Here is a 19,314-nt window from a genome sequence, read left to right as displayed (position 1 = left end):
CTTTTGAAAGCTGGGAAGTCCAAGATGGAGAGGCCGCTTGGCAAGGGCCTTCATATTGCATCACACACAGTGCGAGGGGAAGGTTGAGAGAGTATGAGGGCAGGAAGGGGGGAGGAGTCAAACATCCGTTTATCAAGAACCTGCTACTGTGATAGACATTAACCCATCCACCATGGCAGAGCCCTCCTGCCCTAAACACCTCTTACAGGTCCTTTCGCCACGGCTGCACCGCATCTTAAGTTTTCAACACATAAACATTGGAGATACATCCATGCCATAGCAACGACTGAGGCAATCACGCTGTTGACTTAAGAAATGGCTGGTACAAAAGGGGAGCCAGAATGGCTCACTGGCTCTGCTTAATTTTATATTTTCAAATCAAGTCTAAAAATCAGGGGCCAGCACAGTGGCATTGTAGGATAAGCCCCTGCCTGTAGCACTGGCATATGGGTACAAGTTCATCACCCAGCTGCTCCTCTTCCAATCCAGCTCTCTGCTATAGCCTGGGAAAGTAGCAGAAATTGACCCAAGTGCTTGGATCCCTGCACCCTTGTGGGAGACCCAGAAAAAGCTTCTGGCTCCTGGCTTCTGATTGGCGTAGCTCCAGCTGTTGTGGCCATTTGAGGAATGAACCAGCAGACTGAAGACCTCTGTCTCTCCCCATATCTCTCTGTAGCTCTACCTCTTCAATAAATACATAAAATCTTTTTAAAAAGTTTAAAAATTAAATAATATATATCAGCCAATAAGAGTCAAAAAGAAAAGGAGATAATGGTGAGTTATTACTAACAGTTACTGCAGAAGTGATGTCTCTCACTGCAAACGTCTTTCCTATCAGCTCCTCTCAAAATGTGCTTATCTTTTAACTCCCCAACACTGTTCTGTGGTGACAATTTATTGTGTCTGCTAGTGATCATGCCTTCCTCCTGCCAGCTGGTTGTCTAATTTTTCATTTTTTAGGAAGTTATAAACAAAAGATCTGATAAAAATAACTTGATATCATGTGATGTGTTGACACATTAAAGGATTCTTGTTGCTCAACTAAGATCATATTTCTATTCAATATTTCTCTAATAGGAAACAAAGATTATACATAATTTTTGAATATCTTACTAGGATTTATATTTAGCGTCATTCTTTATTTTTAGGAATGCTCACACAAAACATTATTTCTATTTTTATTTGCAGAATGGTAAGTTCTCCCATAAATAAGAAAGACACCTAACAAATTCTGATCCAAAATCTAGTTCATCACAAAATCTGAGCTAGTTCATGGAAGGAAAAGCAATTAAAGGAGGTATAAATACAAAGAAAATATGGAAAAATATATGAAGAGACTAAATTTCCCTTACACTTTCTCAAGAAAGCTTTATTTATTTGAAAGGCAAAGTGACAGAGAGGGAGAGAGAAATCTCCCATCCACTGGTTCACTTCCCAAACAGCCACAAGAGTCAGAGTTGGGCAGGCTGAAGCCAGGAGCCCAGAGCTCCATCCAGGTCTCCAAAATGGGTGGCAGTGGCCCACATACTTGGGCCATCTTCCTCTGCTTTCTTAGGCACATAATCAAGGAGCTGGATTGGAAGCAGAGAAGCCAGAACTCAAACCAGCACTCTGATATGGGATGCAGGCATTGGAGGCAATGGCTTTAACTTGCTGTACCACAATACCAGCTCCAGAAGACAGCTTTTCAAGAGAAATGTAACTGTTCTAATAAATGCTCACTGCCTACCATACAGACCACACAGATCATTATGATTCTTAAATAGGTATTAACAGGAAAGCTGTCCTTTAAGATAGAAAAATGAGAAATTTCCACAGTGAAAGACAAAAGATTTTAGAAATTCTTAGACTGGCTCACTTAAAAATAATTCAGTGGTTCTAAATTACTTATGTAATGCTAGGTTGGCTTTATCTGTGAAAGTCAAATGCAATATTAAATATTAGCACATAACCAACAATCACACAAAATATTGCGAGCCACAGGAAGATGCCTTTCTTGATGCCAAAACAACAGAGTAAACTCAAATTACACAGCACTGAACAGGAGCTCCCCCCATTTTTTCCTTTCAAGAGGGAAAACATTAGGAGTTACACAATAAAATAAATGAGCCATCAAAATAAAGACAACACATAATCTTTACAGCTTTAAAACATATCATTAAATTCTTTGATAACTCCCCTTTAAATAATGGTGCAAACATAATACCTTCTTTAAAAAGGGGGAGGGAGTTTACTATTTGAAAGGCAGAGTAACAGAAAGAGAGAGAAAGAGACAAAAAAAGGTATCTCCAATTTGATAATTCACTTCCCATCTAGGTCTCCCATGTGGGTTGCACTTGGGCCATTATCTGCTGCTTTCCCAAGATGTATTAGCAGGAAGCTGGATTGGAAGTGGAGCAGACAGGACTCAAACCAGCACTCTGATATGGGAGGTCAATTTAACCCACTGTGCCACAACACCAGCTCCCTAATTCCTCATGATACTGTGTGGCTTCTGCAACCTGGTCAAAGACGGACACATGTGTGACCTCTCCTAAGGCACTTGCCTTCTTAAAGCCCAGGCATGTGGAGGGGCCACAGGTGGGTATCTAACCAACAGCCCCTGCTCGACCCCCACTGGATGCCAATAGGGGCTAGGTACATGAGGGACCAGCCAGCAGACAACCTCAGCAACTGGTCTTTCAGTCCCAGACACTGGGGCAGAGACAACCCGTGCCTGCTCTGCATTCTCTGAATTTCTTACCCAAGGAAACTGTGAGGTGATAAAGGACTCCTGTTGTCGTTTTTTTAAATTCTTGGAGTAATTTAAGTCTTTAACTTTTAAAGTTTTGGAATAATTTATTTTGTAACAATAAACCAACACAATCACCTAGAATGTACATTCACCATATAGGATTTTTTTTTCAAACTGGAAAATAACCTTTATATAAATCAGTTGTAAATATATCCCCCATTTAATAACAAATTTAGAAGGTTTTATTTAGGTAGTACAATTGAACTTCATTAATTTGAACTTTCCTAATTTTAAGTCTGAGAAAATTTTTTTTTCACCAGAAAGCATTCAACAGTTATTAAGTATCAAATGAACATTGTATGTCTCGAGTTCTTTCTATTCTCTTGTCACACACTGATTCACCTGAAATTGTATTTGGCAAATTGGTCAGTCTGGTGCATTATTACCTGTGCACACCTGTTTTACCTTCTCCTACTGCAGGTGAGCTCCTGGTGGGCACCCCTTGCCTCATTCATCTCCATTCCCAAGGGGACAACACAATGCTGCATATCAAATACACACCTGATGAGGATTTATTCAAATGATTAAACTGTCATGACGTATTTTAAGCTAACTGAATTCTAAGTTACTTTTACTAATTTGTCCTGCACTCTCTCACAATTAATTCAAGTTAACTAATGTTTTATAGCATTTCCAAAGAGGATACTGTGTATACCCATATTATCGTTTATGAAAAAATAAGTATACAAATGCCTTCCATACATAACTGGTAACCAACAGTGTTCAGACAGCATCACAGTGCACACCCAGCTCTGGTCCTGGGTGACAGAATGGTATCTCTTGGGGATGTGCTGTGTGGCCAGCAGCTCACTCTCTTCTGCAGGTCAGGACAGAGAAACCCAATTCACAAGATTTCTATTGTCATAGGCAGAGATTTATATATTGGCATTATTTTTTAAAGATTACAAAGACAGACAATTCTGCTTAGAAGAGAATAAAGTCGTCTAATTTTAGTTCATTCCTCTAGTTTAGTCAGAATGGAGATCAAGTTTTGACAGTATTATAATGCCTATCTTCAAAATTAGACTGCTCACCAAATCAAAATTTTGAAATCCTTATTTATAAAGTTAATAACTATCTTTTAAATCAGGCAGCTTACTGAGCAGTTAAATATTTTCCATATACACTTATTGTTAATTACTGTATAAATAGGACATCTGTAACTTCCCCCTTTCAGGGTGAACACGAGTTGCAGGAACAAGATCCAGATTCCAGCATGCACTCCATCATCAGCTGTACAGTTCTAGACAAGCCACTCTGGGTCCCTGCCTTCACTCACACCAAACAAGGGTAACCCTTCATCAACCCTCCTCCTAGGTAAGCAGACATAGATCAACACATACAGAAGGAAAATAGGTCAAGTTTCTATCCTACTGGCTATTTTCTCATTTTTCACAGACATTTTTGTAGTTTAAAATAAAAACTGCTTATATTCAGAATTATGAATTTCAGTAGTCATAAGGCAAATTAAAGCAGCAAAGCTAGTCATAATAATAAATCCACTCATCCATTATTAAAGACATAATAATTATAAAAATAGGTACAATTGTGTAAAATGTTTCTATTTATTCTAGCTTAGGAGTTCTTGCCCACATCAACAGATTGTCTGGCATCGGACACTGCATCAGGTACTCGAACAGTCATATTGTCCATAGATTTTGTCAAACAGATTTGGCAGCCCAACCGTGATCTGTACAAAAAGGGGGAAAGAATAGTTTAGAATTAAGTATATACTACTCACGTTTTCCTATCCAAAGCAGTTACAGAATTTATAAACCTTTTTGTTTCCTTGTCTAAACAGATGTAATGAAATCTAGTGTGCCAAGGTTCCATGTTAGCCTTTGGTTTCTATCTCCTACTGATAACTGTTTTACTAGAACTAATAACTTCGATGGAAGAGCTGCTGAGCAAGGCCAGCACTGCGGCACAGTGGATAAAGCCACCGCCTGCAACATCGGCCAATTTGAGACCCGGCTGCTCCACTTCCCATCCAGCTCCCTGTTAATGTGCCTGGGAAAGCGGCAGAAGATGGCTCGAGTGCTTGGGCCCCTGAATCCATGTGGGAGACCAGAAGACGCTCCTCGTTCCTAATCTCAGCCTGGTCCAGCCCTAGCCATTGTAACCACTTGGAGAGTGAAGCAGCAGTAGAGGGAAGCTCTCTCTCTGGCTCTGCCTCTCCCTCTGTAACTCTTTCAAATAAATAAATACATCTTAAAAAAAAAAAAAAAAAAGGGGGTGACAAGCAACGAAATCCTCAGAAGGCACATCTTGGGTGAAAAAGAGAACTGAGATTATTAGTAGATCAAGAAAATGATTAATCAATTTCCAGATAATTACTATTATACAGACCACACACCAAAAAAAGGCTACACTATATTTAAGCCTTTAAAACAAGAAAGTTGGAACACCTAGCTTTAAGTCATCCATGGTAAGAGCATATTTTTTTTTTTTTTTTTTTTTTTGACAGGCAGAGTGGACAGTGAGAGAGAGAGACAGAGAGAAAGGTCTTCCTTTGCCGTTGGTTCACCCTCCAATGGCCGCCGCGGCCGGCGCACCGCGCTGATCCGATGGCAGGAGCCAGGAGCCAGGTGCTTTTCCTGGTCTCCCATGGGGTGCAGGGCCCAAGCACCTGGGCCATCCTCCACTGCACTCCCTGGCCACAGCAGAGGGCTGGCCTGGAAAAGGGGCAACCAGGACAGAATCCGGCGCCCCGACCAGGACTAGAACCCGGTGTGCCAGCGCCGCTAGGCGGAGGATTAGCCTAGTGAGCCGCGGCGCCAGCCAAGAGCATATTTTTCATACTTTCTGAAGCCAAGACAATCTTTCTATCAGTGGCATCCTGTAGTCACTGCTACACTGTGGGAACAATGTGAGAGCTGCAAATTCGGTTACAACATTCGTACAGGCATCTCTTCAACTCAGTTATGAGAACTGTCACTACCACAGGTGAATTTAAAAACTTTTCAATGTAAGTCCAAATAGATCACAGAACAAAAATCAACACAGAAACACAGCAGGTGTAAGCTCAAGATTAGTGAAGCAAACTTTTGTCACTGGAACAATGACTGTATTTCATTTCCTTTTTTATTTTTTGCAAAATTATCTATTTATATTTTTCTTTTTTAAACAGTTGTAATTTAAAACTTTGTTTAATTAAGTCTAAATAACTCTTTCATTATGCACAAATATTAAGTGATGACACTGTGTCATGTTTTAACCAGCAATGTTTTTCTTAATTTCACATAAAAATAAATGTTCATTTTATAATCAAGTTGTCTTTGATTTAATGAAATGTGGTATGTGAGTCTTGGTTTCTTTTTTTTTTTTTTTAAAGATTTATTTATTGATTTGAAAGTCAGAGCTACACAGAGAACGGAGCAGAGATATAGAGAGACTTCCACCTGATGGTTCACTTCCCAATTGGCCGCAAAAGCCGGAGCTGCGCCAATCGGAAGCCAGGAGCCAGGAGCTTCTTCCGGGTCTCCCACATGGGTGCAAGGGCCCAAGGACTAGGGCCATCTTCTGCTTTCCCAGGCCATAGCAGAGAGCTGGATCAGAAGTGGAGCAGCTGGACTCGAACGGGCGCCCATATGGGATGCCAGCACTTTAGGCCAGGGCGTTAACCCACTGCGCCACAATGCCGGCCCCTGAGTCTTGGTTTCATTAATGTGCTCACTAATAAGCATTCACCAAGCACCAAAAGGTACAGTACCAAATGCCAGTAGGCATACAAAGAGAAGCCACTCAATTCAATAGTTGTATTAGAACACCTCTTATGAGCTAGGTAAGCACCAGGGACACATTAAAGAGACAGCACCGTGGTTAGAACCAAACATACCAGTGGTCCAGAATCCTGCGCTTAACGCAGTGTGTTTACAGGCAACTTTCTGTAAGTCTACTAAACTAATTCACAACATGGGTAACAAGAAGGCTCCTCACAGGAATGCTGTGAGGATTAGCTGCTAATGTCTGTATGAGCTCTTTAAAAAAAAAAAAAGATTTATTTTATTTTACTTGAAAGACAGTTACAGAGAGAGAGGTACAGACAGAGAGATCAGTCTTCCATCCACTGGTCCACTTCCCAAATGGCCGCAACAGCCAGAGCTGAGCTGATCTGAATTCAGGAGCTTCTTCTGGGTCTCCCACATGGGTGCAGGGGCCCAAGGGGCCATCCTCTGCTGCTTTCCCAAGTACATCAGCAGGGAGCTGGATTAGAAGTGGAGCAGCCGGGACTCAAACTGGCGCCCGTATGGGATGCCAGCGCTGCAGACTGGCGCTTTAACCTGCTGCGCCACAGCCACAGCACCAGCACTCTGTGTGAACTTTCAATCAAATAAAGAGAAGGGACACAGGCAGACATAACTGACATGTCAGACCATAACAAAAGATAAGAGACAGAAAGTCAAATGGCTATGAGAGGTCTGAGGAAAAAGAACCACTACTGGCCAGTGGTGATGGTGCTAAAAGGGGCCTGAAAGATAGGTAGCATGTAATATTTAGTAAAAAATAAAACCACAGGTCTTTCTAAAAATTAAAAATTTTATTACCAATACTCCTGGCTACTTTACATTTATTACAGACCTTTTATATTTTTTTTTTTAATTTACTTGAAAGGAAGAGTTAGAGACACAGAGAAGGAGAGACAGAGTGAGCAAGATCTTCCATCCGCTGGTTCACTCCCCAAATGGCTGCAATAACTGGGCTGGGCCAGGCCAAAGCCAGGAGCTTCTTCCAGGACTCCACCTGGGTGCAGGGACCCAAGCACTTGGGCCATCCAGGGAGGTGGATTGGAACTGGAGCCGTCGGGACTGGAACCAACACCCTCATGGGATGCCGGAGCTACAAATGGTGGCTGTACCCTATGCAACAGCAGCTGCCCCCTCTGTATCTTTTTACATCCTGTACCTTTTCTACCTGGAGCGCTCCCTTTTCCTTTATTTCCTTTCTCTTTTCATTTAGTATGTATGTGTACCTACAAAGTTTATCATAACAACAGGGCAGTCAGATTTAATCCTCTTACTAAGAGACAAAATTCTCAAAACCAAATGAATACAGTCACCAGAAGTCTTTCTGTGTTAATCTTTAGGGAAAAACAGAAACTGTAGCCCTGAAGATGTGAGCAGGGGACAAGCACATGGGAGCCACAATCGGCTCTGCTTTGGTGTCTTAAAGAATACTATTTCCTGGTGTGTCTTCCAGGGTACCAGACTCACCTCACCAAGAGGGAAATGAGCTACAAGGGGACAGTATGATTCTTCATCTGTAAATAAATACAAATGACCTAAATATTTTTGTGAGGATAACATGATGTTGTAGCTAATAAAACTGTGATTATATAATAAACATAAAATGAATAAGGCTATTCCTATGATTATCTTTAATTTTTAAATATTATTTTTCTTTAGGGTCACCAAATTTCAGTTAAGCAAAGGCACCCTGAATTAAGTAACACACCCTCAATTATCTTACTGCTTGAAACAGTAAGCCAATTAGCTATCTTCATTGACTCCACCCAGACTAGGGATCACTTGATGTTACTTTCTACTATAAAATCTACCTATTTGTAACTCTACCTATTAATTAACAACAATAGGCTCTGATTAATTTTAACATATACTTAGAAAAAGAAATATTCATTTTAACATGATTACTATTCTATATTCAGTTTCTTTAAAAATTCTGTTCTCTCAAGTAGGTAAAATTTTCCACTATAATTTTGTTCAATTATCAAATCTATCCTTCAGAAACACTATAAAAAGCATTACATTTAATTCCATCTCATTAAATTGTAATAAATGTTAATTCCTGGAGTAAAAATAGACTAAAGATTTATTAAGATCTAGAACTTACACTTATAATACCTCCAATTAATTTTTTTTTACTTTTTTGTAAAAGGGAAAATTTCATAAGGGCTAAACTGTGAAACAGTGAAAACAAACAGAAATGCTGCATATTTGCCATTCAAAATTTGTGATGTTACCCAAGTTGTTTTCCACATTCGTTCAGTCCAGTCTTAAATTGACAAAGTAATAAAACATTTACCTTCTCAGGCCATAAATACCACTGAGGCAGTCCTCCCTCGTACCTGTCTGTGAGTCCATACGCCAGGTCAAGCATGTCATTCTCCTCGTCAGTGACTGGCTGTAACTTGTCATATATGTGTTCTTCAAAGATGAGGTGGCAGGTAGAGCAGGCCAGGGTTCCCTCACAAGCACCTATAAAGCAGCAACCATTAAGTATGCTCTCCTTTACACTAACCACAATTCAAACTCGGTTCACTGAAGTGAAACAAAGGGAGTTTATTTCTGTCTAATGATGAGAATTAGGAACAACTACTCCACTCCCAACACCACACAGAGTTTGAAAGCACTCACTTATTTCACAAAGATTCTGGGCTAGATGCTATGAAGGCAAAAATGCAAATACATAGGCCTAATACCAAAACGCTGATTAGTTAATAAGCTGAGATGTATGCACATACAGAACTGTGTATATTTTAAAACTTACATAGCAATCTTTTATGTAAAAGCTAGTTATTTCCTTCTTTTACCTTTCCCTGGAAAGTATGACACGATTTATGAAGACTTGTGTTATACAAGAGAACTAGAAAGCAATAAAACTTACACCTACCTAAAGTTAAATATTGTTCCCTCTCAATCACCCCTTGTGATGAGGACACAGAATCTAGTAAGTCACCTTATGATTAATTTTGGTTTACATATTAAGAACATTTTTTTCATCTTCCTTTTTTAAGTCATTATTTACTGAGCACCTATTATGTGCTGAGCATGGTGATAAAAGGTTCCTAAAAATTCATCCCATCGAAGCAAATCAGGACGGAATGTGCTCTACAAGCTCTCCTCCCCAGACTACCCAGTGTTTGCTTCAGAATCTTACTACAAAGGCAGCTATGGTGAATAAGCCAGTCAATGTTGCCAGTAACAGAGCTGAGGTCTGCCGCCCTCTAACTTCCGCGTACTGGTCCAACTCTCATCTCACAGAGTGCAACCCCTCTACTCAGTAACAGTTTCGTGTGTATTTGACACTATTGTTCTTTTTCCAGGTTGAGCATGCCCAGAAGCCTTCAAATTTTTCTTACGTAAAACAGCTTCAAATCATTTCCCTCAGGCTGGCTGGGCTTTTCTTAAAATACAACATCCAGGGGCTGGCATTATGACCTCGTGGATAAAGCCACCATCTGCAGTGCCAACATCCCATATGGGTACCAGTTCGAGTCCCAGCTGCTCCACTTCTGATCCAGCTCTCTGCTATGGCCTGAGAGAGCAGCAGAAGATGGCCCAAGCCTTTGGGCCCACACGCACACATGGGAGACCCAGAGGAAACTCCAGGCCCCTGGCTTCAGATTGGCACAGCTCCGGATGTTACAGCCATTTGGGGAATGAACCAGTAAAGGAAGATCTATCTCTCCCTCTGCCTCTCTGTAACTCTGCCATTTGAATAAATAAATCAATCTTTTAAAAAACAGATAGTAAAAAAAAAAAAAAATGACATCCAGAACTTATTGTATGAGGGTACTTCAAAAAGTCCATGAAAAATGGAATTAAAAATCTATTTTGGTGCCAATAAAAATCTGAAATCAAAACATAGCTTTTTCATAAAACACATTTTCCATGAGCTTTTGTATTTCAGGAGAGGAACAATAGAGTCACAAGGAATCAAGTTCTGATTAAATGTGATTTCAAAAAATGTTGTCTTGGCTTGGTTTTTAATCTTTTTTTAAAAGCCAATGCCTACCTTTAAAGACTGTAGACTTCTAGCAGTAACTTCAGTTTGATTTAGATTCTCTTTTGATTTACAAATACTATTATTTATGAAATATTATAGTACTATTAGCATGTTAATTTTCCCCTAACTCAACCATTTTAACATATTATTACTGCTTCATAATTTTAACAATTATTCATATTAGATCATCTAAAAAATTAAGAGAGATTTCCTAGATCTTGTTGCTGTTCAACCCAAATCATCAAAGTAATAATACGATTACATGATGGACAGCCCAGATAGGAACAGTGGGTTAACAGGGGCCTCTGGGGCCAGACTTCCTGGTTTCAACCCCAGCTCAACTTCATTGAGCAAGTCTTGGCAGGCTACTTTACTGTCGCTCCCCCTCTTCGTGGAGGAACGACACAGGACCCTGCGCTGTTCTTTCGTCTGCTCGGCCCTCCCCAGGTTTGCTGCTGGTTCTTCCCGGGTTGGCTACCGTCCCTTCCACCTCCGTGGAAGGGCGGTTCCCCCTGCCACTTTTCCCCACTTCCGCGGGGGAGCGGCACACCACCGGCCGGCTCTCTCGGGGGCTGCACAGGTGTTCCTTCAGATAGATGTTCCCTTAGATGTTCCTGGTGCATGTTGTCTCTCTCCTCCTTTATAGTCCTCTTCCACCAATCCCAACTCTGCTACCCACATGCCGAGTACGCTGCTCTCCTCCAATCAGGAGCAGGTCCTACAGTTTATTGGTTGAACTGGAGGCAGCTGTGTAGAAGCTGTTTCCTCCTCTCCCAGCGCCATATTGTGGGAGAGCAGGTGCATAAAATAAGTCTTAATTCCAGTAACTTAGTCTAGTCCGAGTTGCTCCCAGTTGCTCCCCACACTTTACCTTCCACTGCCTCAGTTTCTTCAATAGCAACCATACCAGAATTACATGTGTGTGTACTTTGTATGTATAAATATACATATGGCAATCACGACTTACAGATAGTAAGCACTATATAAGTGTTGCTAATTATTATTTGGAAGTTATAAAAAAATCTTAGATAATAAACTTTCTTGTTATACATTAAATGAATGAAACCCAAGAAGTTAAAGAAAGAAACCAAGGTCATATTTCTAGTTAGAGATGTTTATGATGGGGCTGGTGCAGTGGCGCAGTGGGTTAATACCCTGGCCTAAAGCGCCGACATCCCATATGGGCGCTGGCATCCCATATGGGCGCCGGTTTGAGACCCAGCTGCTCTGCTTCCTGTCCAGCTCTCTGCTATGGCCTGGGAAAGCAGTAGAAGATGGCCCAAGTCCTGGGTCACTGCACCCACATGGGAGACCTAGAAGAAGCTCCTGGCTCCTGGCTTTGGATCGGCACAGCTCCACCCGTTGCGGCCATCTGGGGAGTGAACCATCGAATGGAAGAACTCTCTCTCTCTCTCTCTGCCTCTCCTCTCTCTGTGTAACTCTGACTTTCAAATAAATTAATTAATTAATTTAAAAAAAAAAGAGATCATTATGACTTCAGCTAAACTTCCCAATACTGAAGACAACTAATTCCTGCCATATAATACAAGTCACCTCACTGAAAAATCAAAATACATATATATAAACATACACAAGCATGGCAGACACATGCAAATACATACCCTAATCAGTTATTGGTACAAACAGCTTTTCTACTTTTGTATAAATGTGAAATATTTCACACAAAAAGGCTAATGAATATATTTTACTTAAATGACAGGTACTGTGAGACAGTGGATTGGGCCACTGCTTAGGATACCTACACCTTGCATCAGTGTGCCTGGTTCGAATCCCAACCACTCCATGTTTCCTATCTGGCTTCTTGCTAATGTGCCTGGAAAGCAGTAGATGATGGCCCAGATACTTGGGTTCCTACCACCCACGTGGGAGACCTGGATGGAGTTCCTGATTCTGGCTACTGCAGACATCTGGGAGTGAACAAGCAGATGGAAGATATCTCTCGATCTGTCATTCTGCCTTTCAAATATGCAAATAAAATATTTTTAAAACTGGAGGGAGGCCGGCACCACGGCTCACTAGGCTAATCCTCTGCCTGCAGCGCCGGTACTCCAGGTTCTAGTCTCGGTTGGGGCGCCGGTTCTGTCCCGGTTGCTCCTCTTCCAGTCCAGCTCTCTGCTGTGGCCCAGGAAGACAGTGGAGGATGGCCCAAGTGCTTGGGCCCTGCACCCACATGGGAGACCAGGAGGAAGCACCTGGCTCCTGGCTTTAGATCGGCTTGTCAAAAAAAAAAAAGTAGAGGGAGGAGGAAGGCTTGCTACATCTGATGCAGCCTGACCTTACAGCCAGGGCTCTGGGCTCTCCATGAACTCACCACATCAGGGCACATGCCTCTTCAGGATCAATTTTCTTCACATGAGTACAATGAAAAGACTGAGGTGGACAATCTCTAAGGCCCTGCTGGCTCTGATATTTTGTGGCTCCACAAGGAAGAACAGTTCTTAATAGATTTGTTAATATTCAGTAAAAATCTACATGCCCTGATCTCTATTTTATCTCATCAATACCCAAGCCAGATAAATCCAAACGGAAATGGCAAATCCCTCCAGAGATAGTGTGGGACAAAAATCAGGAAATCTAGTCTCTTTTGTCCTTATAATGTAGTACAACAATTCTAGCACAACAATCCTAGCAACTTTCCTCATTTAAAAAGCTTCCATTTCCCAAGTTTTCTAATTATTAAATAAACAAGTCCAGAGAGCTGTATGCTCTGTTGAACAGAAATGAAAGGACAAGTAATCTCACAGCTCAAGCTAGGATGATGTGTGTAGGGGCTGCAGAGGCAAACAACGGGCTGAGCTTGGAGGGTCTCCACGTTAAGGAGTTTGAACTTGTCCGTTAAGCACATTATTCTACACCTTGCTTCCCAACCCACATGCTCAGGTTCCAGTCTTTCACAGTGAGTTGCCACAAATGAGTCACTCACCAGGTGGTTAGGAAACCTGTCACTCCACCCCGCCTTCAGGATCCAGCCCCTGGAGCAATGGTGGTTTTGAGTGTCTGCTATAGGTATGAGAAGTTGATACTGATAAAAGGATTTAAGCAGGTAAGTGACACTTTTCTTTGGAGAAATCTCAATAGTCAATGTGTATGAAGGATAGATTTGTGGTGAACAAGACAGAAGCAAAAGTCATGAGGCACCACCAATGGGAAAGGGAAAAGAGAGGAAAGAAAAGGAGACAATACTCTGAGAAGGTGAGTCAAAGGTAAAATGATCCCAACAGCAGAGACAGATCAGGGAAGCACAAGGGAGAAAAACTCAGGGACACAGTATGGTTTCAGCCACCTTGGTATGGAGAGAAAGGGTTCAGAAACCTCTCCAGAAAAATGCAGGACCTTCATTCATTTACCTCCTGGCCACGCGAATGAAGTCACCACTCCTGTTCTACTCTTCATTGGCTTCAAATTCCCCACTCTCTCCTCCCTAGAAAGCTTCACTATTTCTATTCTCTAATAGTTTGCACTGCTTTTCTCAAATCCTGTCAATTATTTCCAGATCTTGCTTAAGCTGCCACGCCCATAGGTGAAGACAGTATTCTAAAAAGCATTTGACAAAAGACAAATAGAGATAAACTTTAGGGTCCTACACACTACATTCCTATTATATACTCTAGTCCCATATTTACTGTGTAAATGAACGCATGACACTTTATGGTTCCTTATTTTATGGTCCCTTTTGAACTTTTTCTATCACAAAAAGTTGTCAAGAAATTAGTTTCCTTATTTTTTGTCCTAGAGAGAAACTCAAATGCAGCAAACTGTTAAGACTCAGAATGAAGTCAACTCCAACCGTGTGAAAGGGCAAATGCTGAACCAGAAAAACACTGCTTGGATTATGTTACAATTTCTACTACAGAAGTAAATCTGTAGGAAAGATTTACAATATTTTTAAAAGTAGGAGGAGGAGAAAGGCTTGCTACATCTGATGCAGTCTGACCTTACAGCCAGGGCTCTGGGCTCTCCATGAACTCATCACACCAGGGTTTGCTGTGTACTGCACATGCCTCTTCAGGATCAATTTTCTTCACATGAGTACAATGAAAAGACGAATAGCACTTGTTCTCATAAATATTCAATTCTGGAAAATTTTGTCCTAAGTAGACAATATGAGCTTTACAATTTGATATCTGACCTGTGTTTTATCAAAAGTGGAAGGCCCTTACCACGTAGTGGAACATGTTATCTAAAAAGGGTATTTGGAAGAAAAAAATCAATGAAATAAAGATTTGGGTATAAAAAAAGCCTAAAACCATGTGACGATGCTATTTAGGAACAGAAGAGTTAATATTTTTCTGCTCTTTCATCTCATCAATTACTGCTGATTTCATAATGGTTGTACTCTCAATTTATTAGTTTCCTTGTTTTGCAGTTAAAAGTAGTATCCAATTAATTCAGCAAATGACTTTTGTCTTTCTTGGTGTGCTGTTCTACAAATTTATCACAGGTATAGATTTGTGTAACCTGTACCATAATAAGCATACAGTTCCCATCACCCTACAAAAGTCCCTTTGGCCGTAACTTTGTCATCACTCTCCCTCATCCCTAACCACCACTGAACTGTTTTCTATCACCATAGTTCAGTCTTTTTTAAAATATTCATATCAACCAAATTATACAGCACAGACTTTCTAAATCTGGTCTTTTTAAGATTTAATTTATTTATTTGAGAGACAGAGAAAAGTCTTTCATCTGCTGGTTCACTCCCGAAATGGCCAGAGCTAGGCTGATCTGAAACCAGGAGCCAGGAGCTTCTTCCAGGTCTGCCACACAAGTACAGGGGCCCAAGGAATTGGGCCATCTTCTACTGCTTTCCCAGGCCATAGCAGAGAGCTGGACTGGAAGAGGAGCAGCCGGGACTAGAAGCTGGATGGGAAGTGGAGCAGCCAGGACTCAAACTGGCGCCCATAGGGGATGCCAGCACCACAAACGAAGACTTAGCCTACTGCGCCACAGCACCAGCCCCTAATCTGGTTTCTTTCACTCAGAATAATGCCTTCTAGAATCATCTATTTCTATAGGTATCCACTTTTTTTTAAAGATTTTATTTATTTTATTTGAAAGTTAGAGTTACAGACAGTGAGAGGGAGAGACAGAGAGAAAGATCTTCCTTCTGTTGGCTCACTCCCCAAATGGCCGCAATGGCCAGAGCTGCACTGATCTGAAGCCAGGAGCCAGGCACTTCCTCCTGGTCTCCCACATAGGTACAGGAGCCCAAGGACTTGGGCCATCCTCTACTGCTTTCCCAGGCCATAGCAGAGAGCTGGATTATAAGAGGAGCAGCCGGGACTATAACTGGCGCCCATATGGGATGACGGCAGAGGATTAACCCACTGCACCACGGTACCGGCCCCTAGGTATCCACTTTTAATAAATGGAGTCAATTTTTATAAGGTGTGAGGTTTATGGTACGAATGCTTTTCTTTTTCTTTTCCCCCTGTGAATATCCAGTTGTTCCAACTTCATTTACTGAAAAGCAGATCATTTCTTCATTAACCGTCCTTTGTCAAAAACCAGTCAGTGATAGCCAAGAAGTGGAAACAACCAACACACCCATCAAGTGATGAATGGATAAACATAATGCGGCACATCCATAAAATGGATTTTATGTGGCTTCAGGAAAAGCATGAAGTACTGACAGTTGTTACACTTACATAAATTTTGAAAGCATTCTAAGTGAAAGAAGTCAGTCACAGAAGACTACATATTGTCTGATTTCGATGTGTCCAGAAGAGGCAAATCTATTGATACAGGAAGTAACTCAGAGGTTGCACCAGGCTAGGGAAATGGAAGGTTCAGTAGTGATAGCCAATGGTTACTGGATTTGTTTGGAGTGGAATGATGAAAATGTTTCAACATTGAGTATATTCACAATACTTTAAAAAACACGGTATGCCTTAAACGGATGAACAGTATGGTACATGAATTATATCTCAATACAACTGTTAACCAAAAAAAAAAGCCATATTTTAAACTTTGGTTTCCAGTTGTTCATTGTTAATATATAAAAAAAACTGATTTACCTTTATCCTAGGGCCTTGCTAAACTCACTTATAAGAATTGTTTTATAGATTTCTTGTGATTTTTCTATGTAAATATGTTATTTAAAAACAGGTTTTATTTCTTCCTTTTTCTATCTTCGTACCTTTTAATTTCTTTCGCTCTTTCTTTGGCACTCACACATCGGCTAGATTTCCAGCACGACAAGAAATAGGAGTGGCGAAAGTAAACTTCCTAGCCATACACATCCCATGCAGATAGACACACAGAAAGTGATTACATTTTGTGAAAGATGCACTCTCAAAGATTTTGAAAATTCTAGAAGTCTCATATTTCAAAAGTTACTGTCTCAATGAAACAGAATGTCAAACATAGAGATGGGTTATTCATGGTTCATAACTCTATAATTCTATATTTTACTTTAAAATATATACAAACAATTGATGTACTTTTTAATTATTATATCTTTCAAATAATCAAAAAACAAGGAATCTTCATAAAGTTGGTGGAAAATGTTTATTATGAAAAAATTGGCACAGCGGGTTAAAGCCCTGGTCTAAAGCACTGGCATCCCATATGGGCGCCGGTTCTAGTCCCAGCTGCTTCTCTTCCAGTCCAGCTCTCTGCTATGGCCTGGGAAAGCAGTAGAGGATGGCCCAAGTCCTTGGGCCCCTGCACCCATGTGGGAGACTCACAGGAAGCTCCTGGCTACGGATAGGCGGATAGGCACAGCTTCAGCTGTTGCAGCCATCTGGGGAGTGAGCCAGTGGATGGAAGACCTCTCTCTCTGTCTCTACCTCTCTCCATAACTCTGTCTTTCAAATAAATAAAATAAATCTTTTTTAAAAAATTGCATGGATTCCAATTTTTTTTGCATCAAAATACTTATCCTTTAATTTTTTCATAAACTTTTTAAAGTATCATCTCATACTTCCTCTCCAAGAGAACAGTAATTACCAGAGGATGGAGGGGAGGAGCAGGAAGGAAACGTTGTTCAAAGTTTCTGTTAGGCAAATAAGTTTCTGAGGTCCACCACACAGCATGGCAACTAGAGTTTAATAATAGTGTAGTGTAAGGTTAGGCACTGTAGCACTTAAAGTTGTCACTTGGAAAGCCTGTGTCTCATACTGCAGTGCCAGTTCAAGTCTGGCTACTCTGCTTCTGATTCAGCTCCCTGCTAATGCACCTGGGAGGCAGCAGATGATGGCCCAAATACTTGGGTTCCTGCCACCATGCAGGAGACCCAGATGGAGTTCTTGGTTTCTGACTTTGGCCTGGCCCTAGCCTCAGCTGTTACAGACATTTGGAGAGTGAACAGATACAAAATCACTCTCTCTGTCACTCTTTCAAATAAATAAATATTTTAAGAATAACATATTTCGGCCGGTGCCATGGCTCACTAGGCTAATCCTACGCCTGCGGTGCTGGCACCCCAGGTTCTAGTCCCAGTTGGGGCGCCAGATTCTGTCCCGGTTGCTCCTCTTCCAGTCCAACTCTCTGCTGTGGCCCAGGAGTGCAGTGGAGGATGGCCCAGGTCCTTGGGCCCTGCACCCACATGGGAGACCAGGAGGAAGCACCTGGCTCCTGGCTTCGAATGGACGCACTTGGGGGGTGAACCAACGGAAAAAGGAGGACCTTTCTCTCTGTCTCTAACTCTGCCTGTCGAAAAAAAAAAAACAACATATTTCAAAATTGCTAACAGTAAATTTCAGATATCTCATTACAAAAAACTGAAAACATTAATTAGCTTGTCTTACTCATTTTGATTGCCATTTATCAAAATACACTGTATACTCCAACAAAAACATATAATTAAATAATTAATAAAACCATTTCCTGTCTTAGCTTAGATGATCATCTGACTCAGAGACACACTACAGCCATGCTGATATTAGCCCCCAATGCTAGCATTTTACCCATCATCCGTGCTTGGATACACAACAATTTTCATGAACTTAAACATATATTCACTTTAATCCCTTTATTTTGTAATAATTCTAATAAAATTCCTCTCCTAAATTAAGATAAATAAGTATCATGACAGTTTTTTGGCTTTATTCATAGCATTATCATCATATCCAACCTCTGTTATAAAATAACTCATTACTACTTAATGTTTAGCTGAAAATGATTCTAAATATATCAGCACCACAGTCAACAAAATCATACACATAGCTGTTATTCAGATGTCTGAAACAACGTGGTTTGTATGACAATGACCATGGATGGCAGGTATTTGTAACAAACCTAAAATTTACAATTCAGACAGCCTGCCAGCTTGAAATTACAAGATTCCTGATAACAGTTTTGGTTTCACAACACTTCTCTTATGGCTAGAGTAATAATCTTAAAATTGTTGCTCTGGGGGCTGGCATTATAGTGCAGTGGGTATAGCTGCCGCCTACAATTCTGGCATCGCATAAGGGCGCTATATGCCAACAAATTGGGAAACCTAAGAGAAACGGATGGATTCCTGGACACATACAACCTACCTAAATTAAACCATGAAGACATAGAAACCTAAACAGACAAATAACCAAGACAGAAACTGAATCAGTAATAAAGATCTACCCAGCAAAGAAAATCCCAGGACTGGATGGCTTCACTGCTGAATTCTACCGGACATTTAAACAACTAATCCCGGGCCGGCGCCGCGGCTCACTAGGCTAATCCTCCACCTGCGGCGCCGGCACACGGGGTTCCAGTCCCGGTCGGGTGCTGGATTCTGTCCCGGTTGCCCCTCTTCCAGGCCAGCTCTC

The 19,314-nt window shown here is 41.1% G+C and overlaps 1 protein-coding gene across 2 annotated transcripts in view; it reads right to left on the bottom strand.

Moving 5' to 3' along the window:
• Positions 1–2,818: 2,818 nt before the first annotated feature.
• FDX1 (ferredoxin 1) overlaps positions 2,819–19,314 on the bottom strand; it is a 36,089-nt gene continuing 19,593 nt past the window's right edge. Inside the window, exons 3-5 of one of the 2 annotated variants that reach the window (XM_051849655.2) lie at positions 8,880–9,009; positions 8,008–8,054; positions 2,819–4,484 (exon numbers count right to left, since the gene is read on the bottom strand). In XM_051849655.2, the coding sequence (XP_051705615.2) occupies positions 8,051–8,054; positions 8,880–9,009 (134 nt within the window). In that variant the 3' untranslated portion in view covers positions 2,819–4,484; positions 8,008–8,050. The remainder of the gene's footprint in view (positions 4,485–8,007; positions 8,055–8,879; positions 9,010–19,314) is intronic. The other variant, XM_051849649.2, reaches the window with a different exon arrangement.

This window comes from Oryctolagus cuniculus, chromosome 1 (assembly GCF_964237555.1).
Source record: "Oryctolagus cuniculus chromosome 1, mOryCun1.1, whole genome shotgun sequence".
Classification (NCBI taxonomy): domain Eukaryota; kingdom Metazoa; phylum Chordata; class Mammalia; order Lagomorpha; family Leporidae; genus Oryctolagus; species Oryctolagus cuniculus.
Note: the sequence above shows the minus strand (reverse complement) of the source record. Positions and strands in the feature narration are given on the sequence as shown.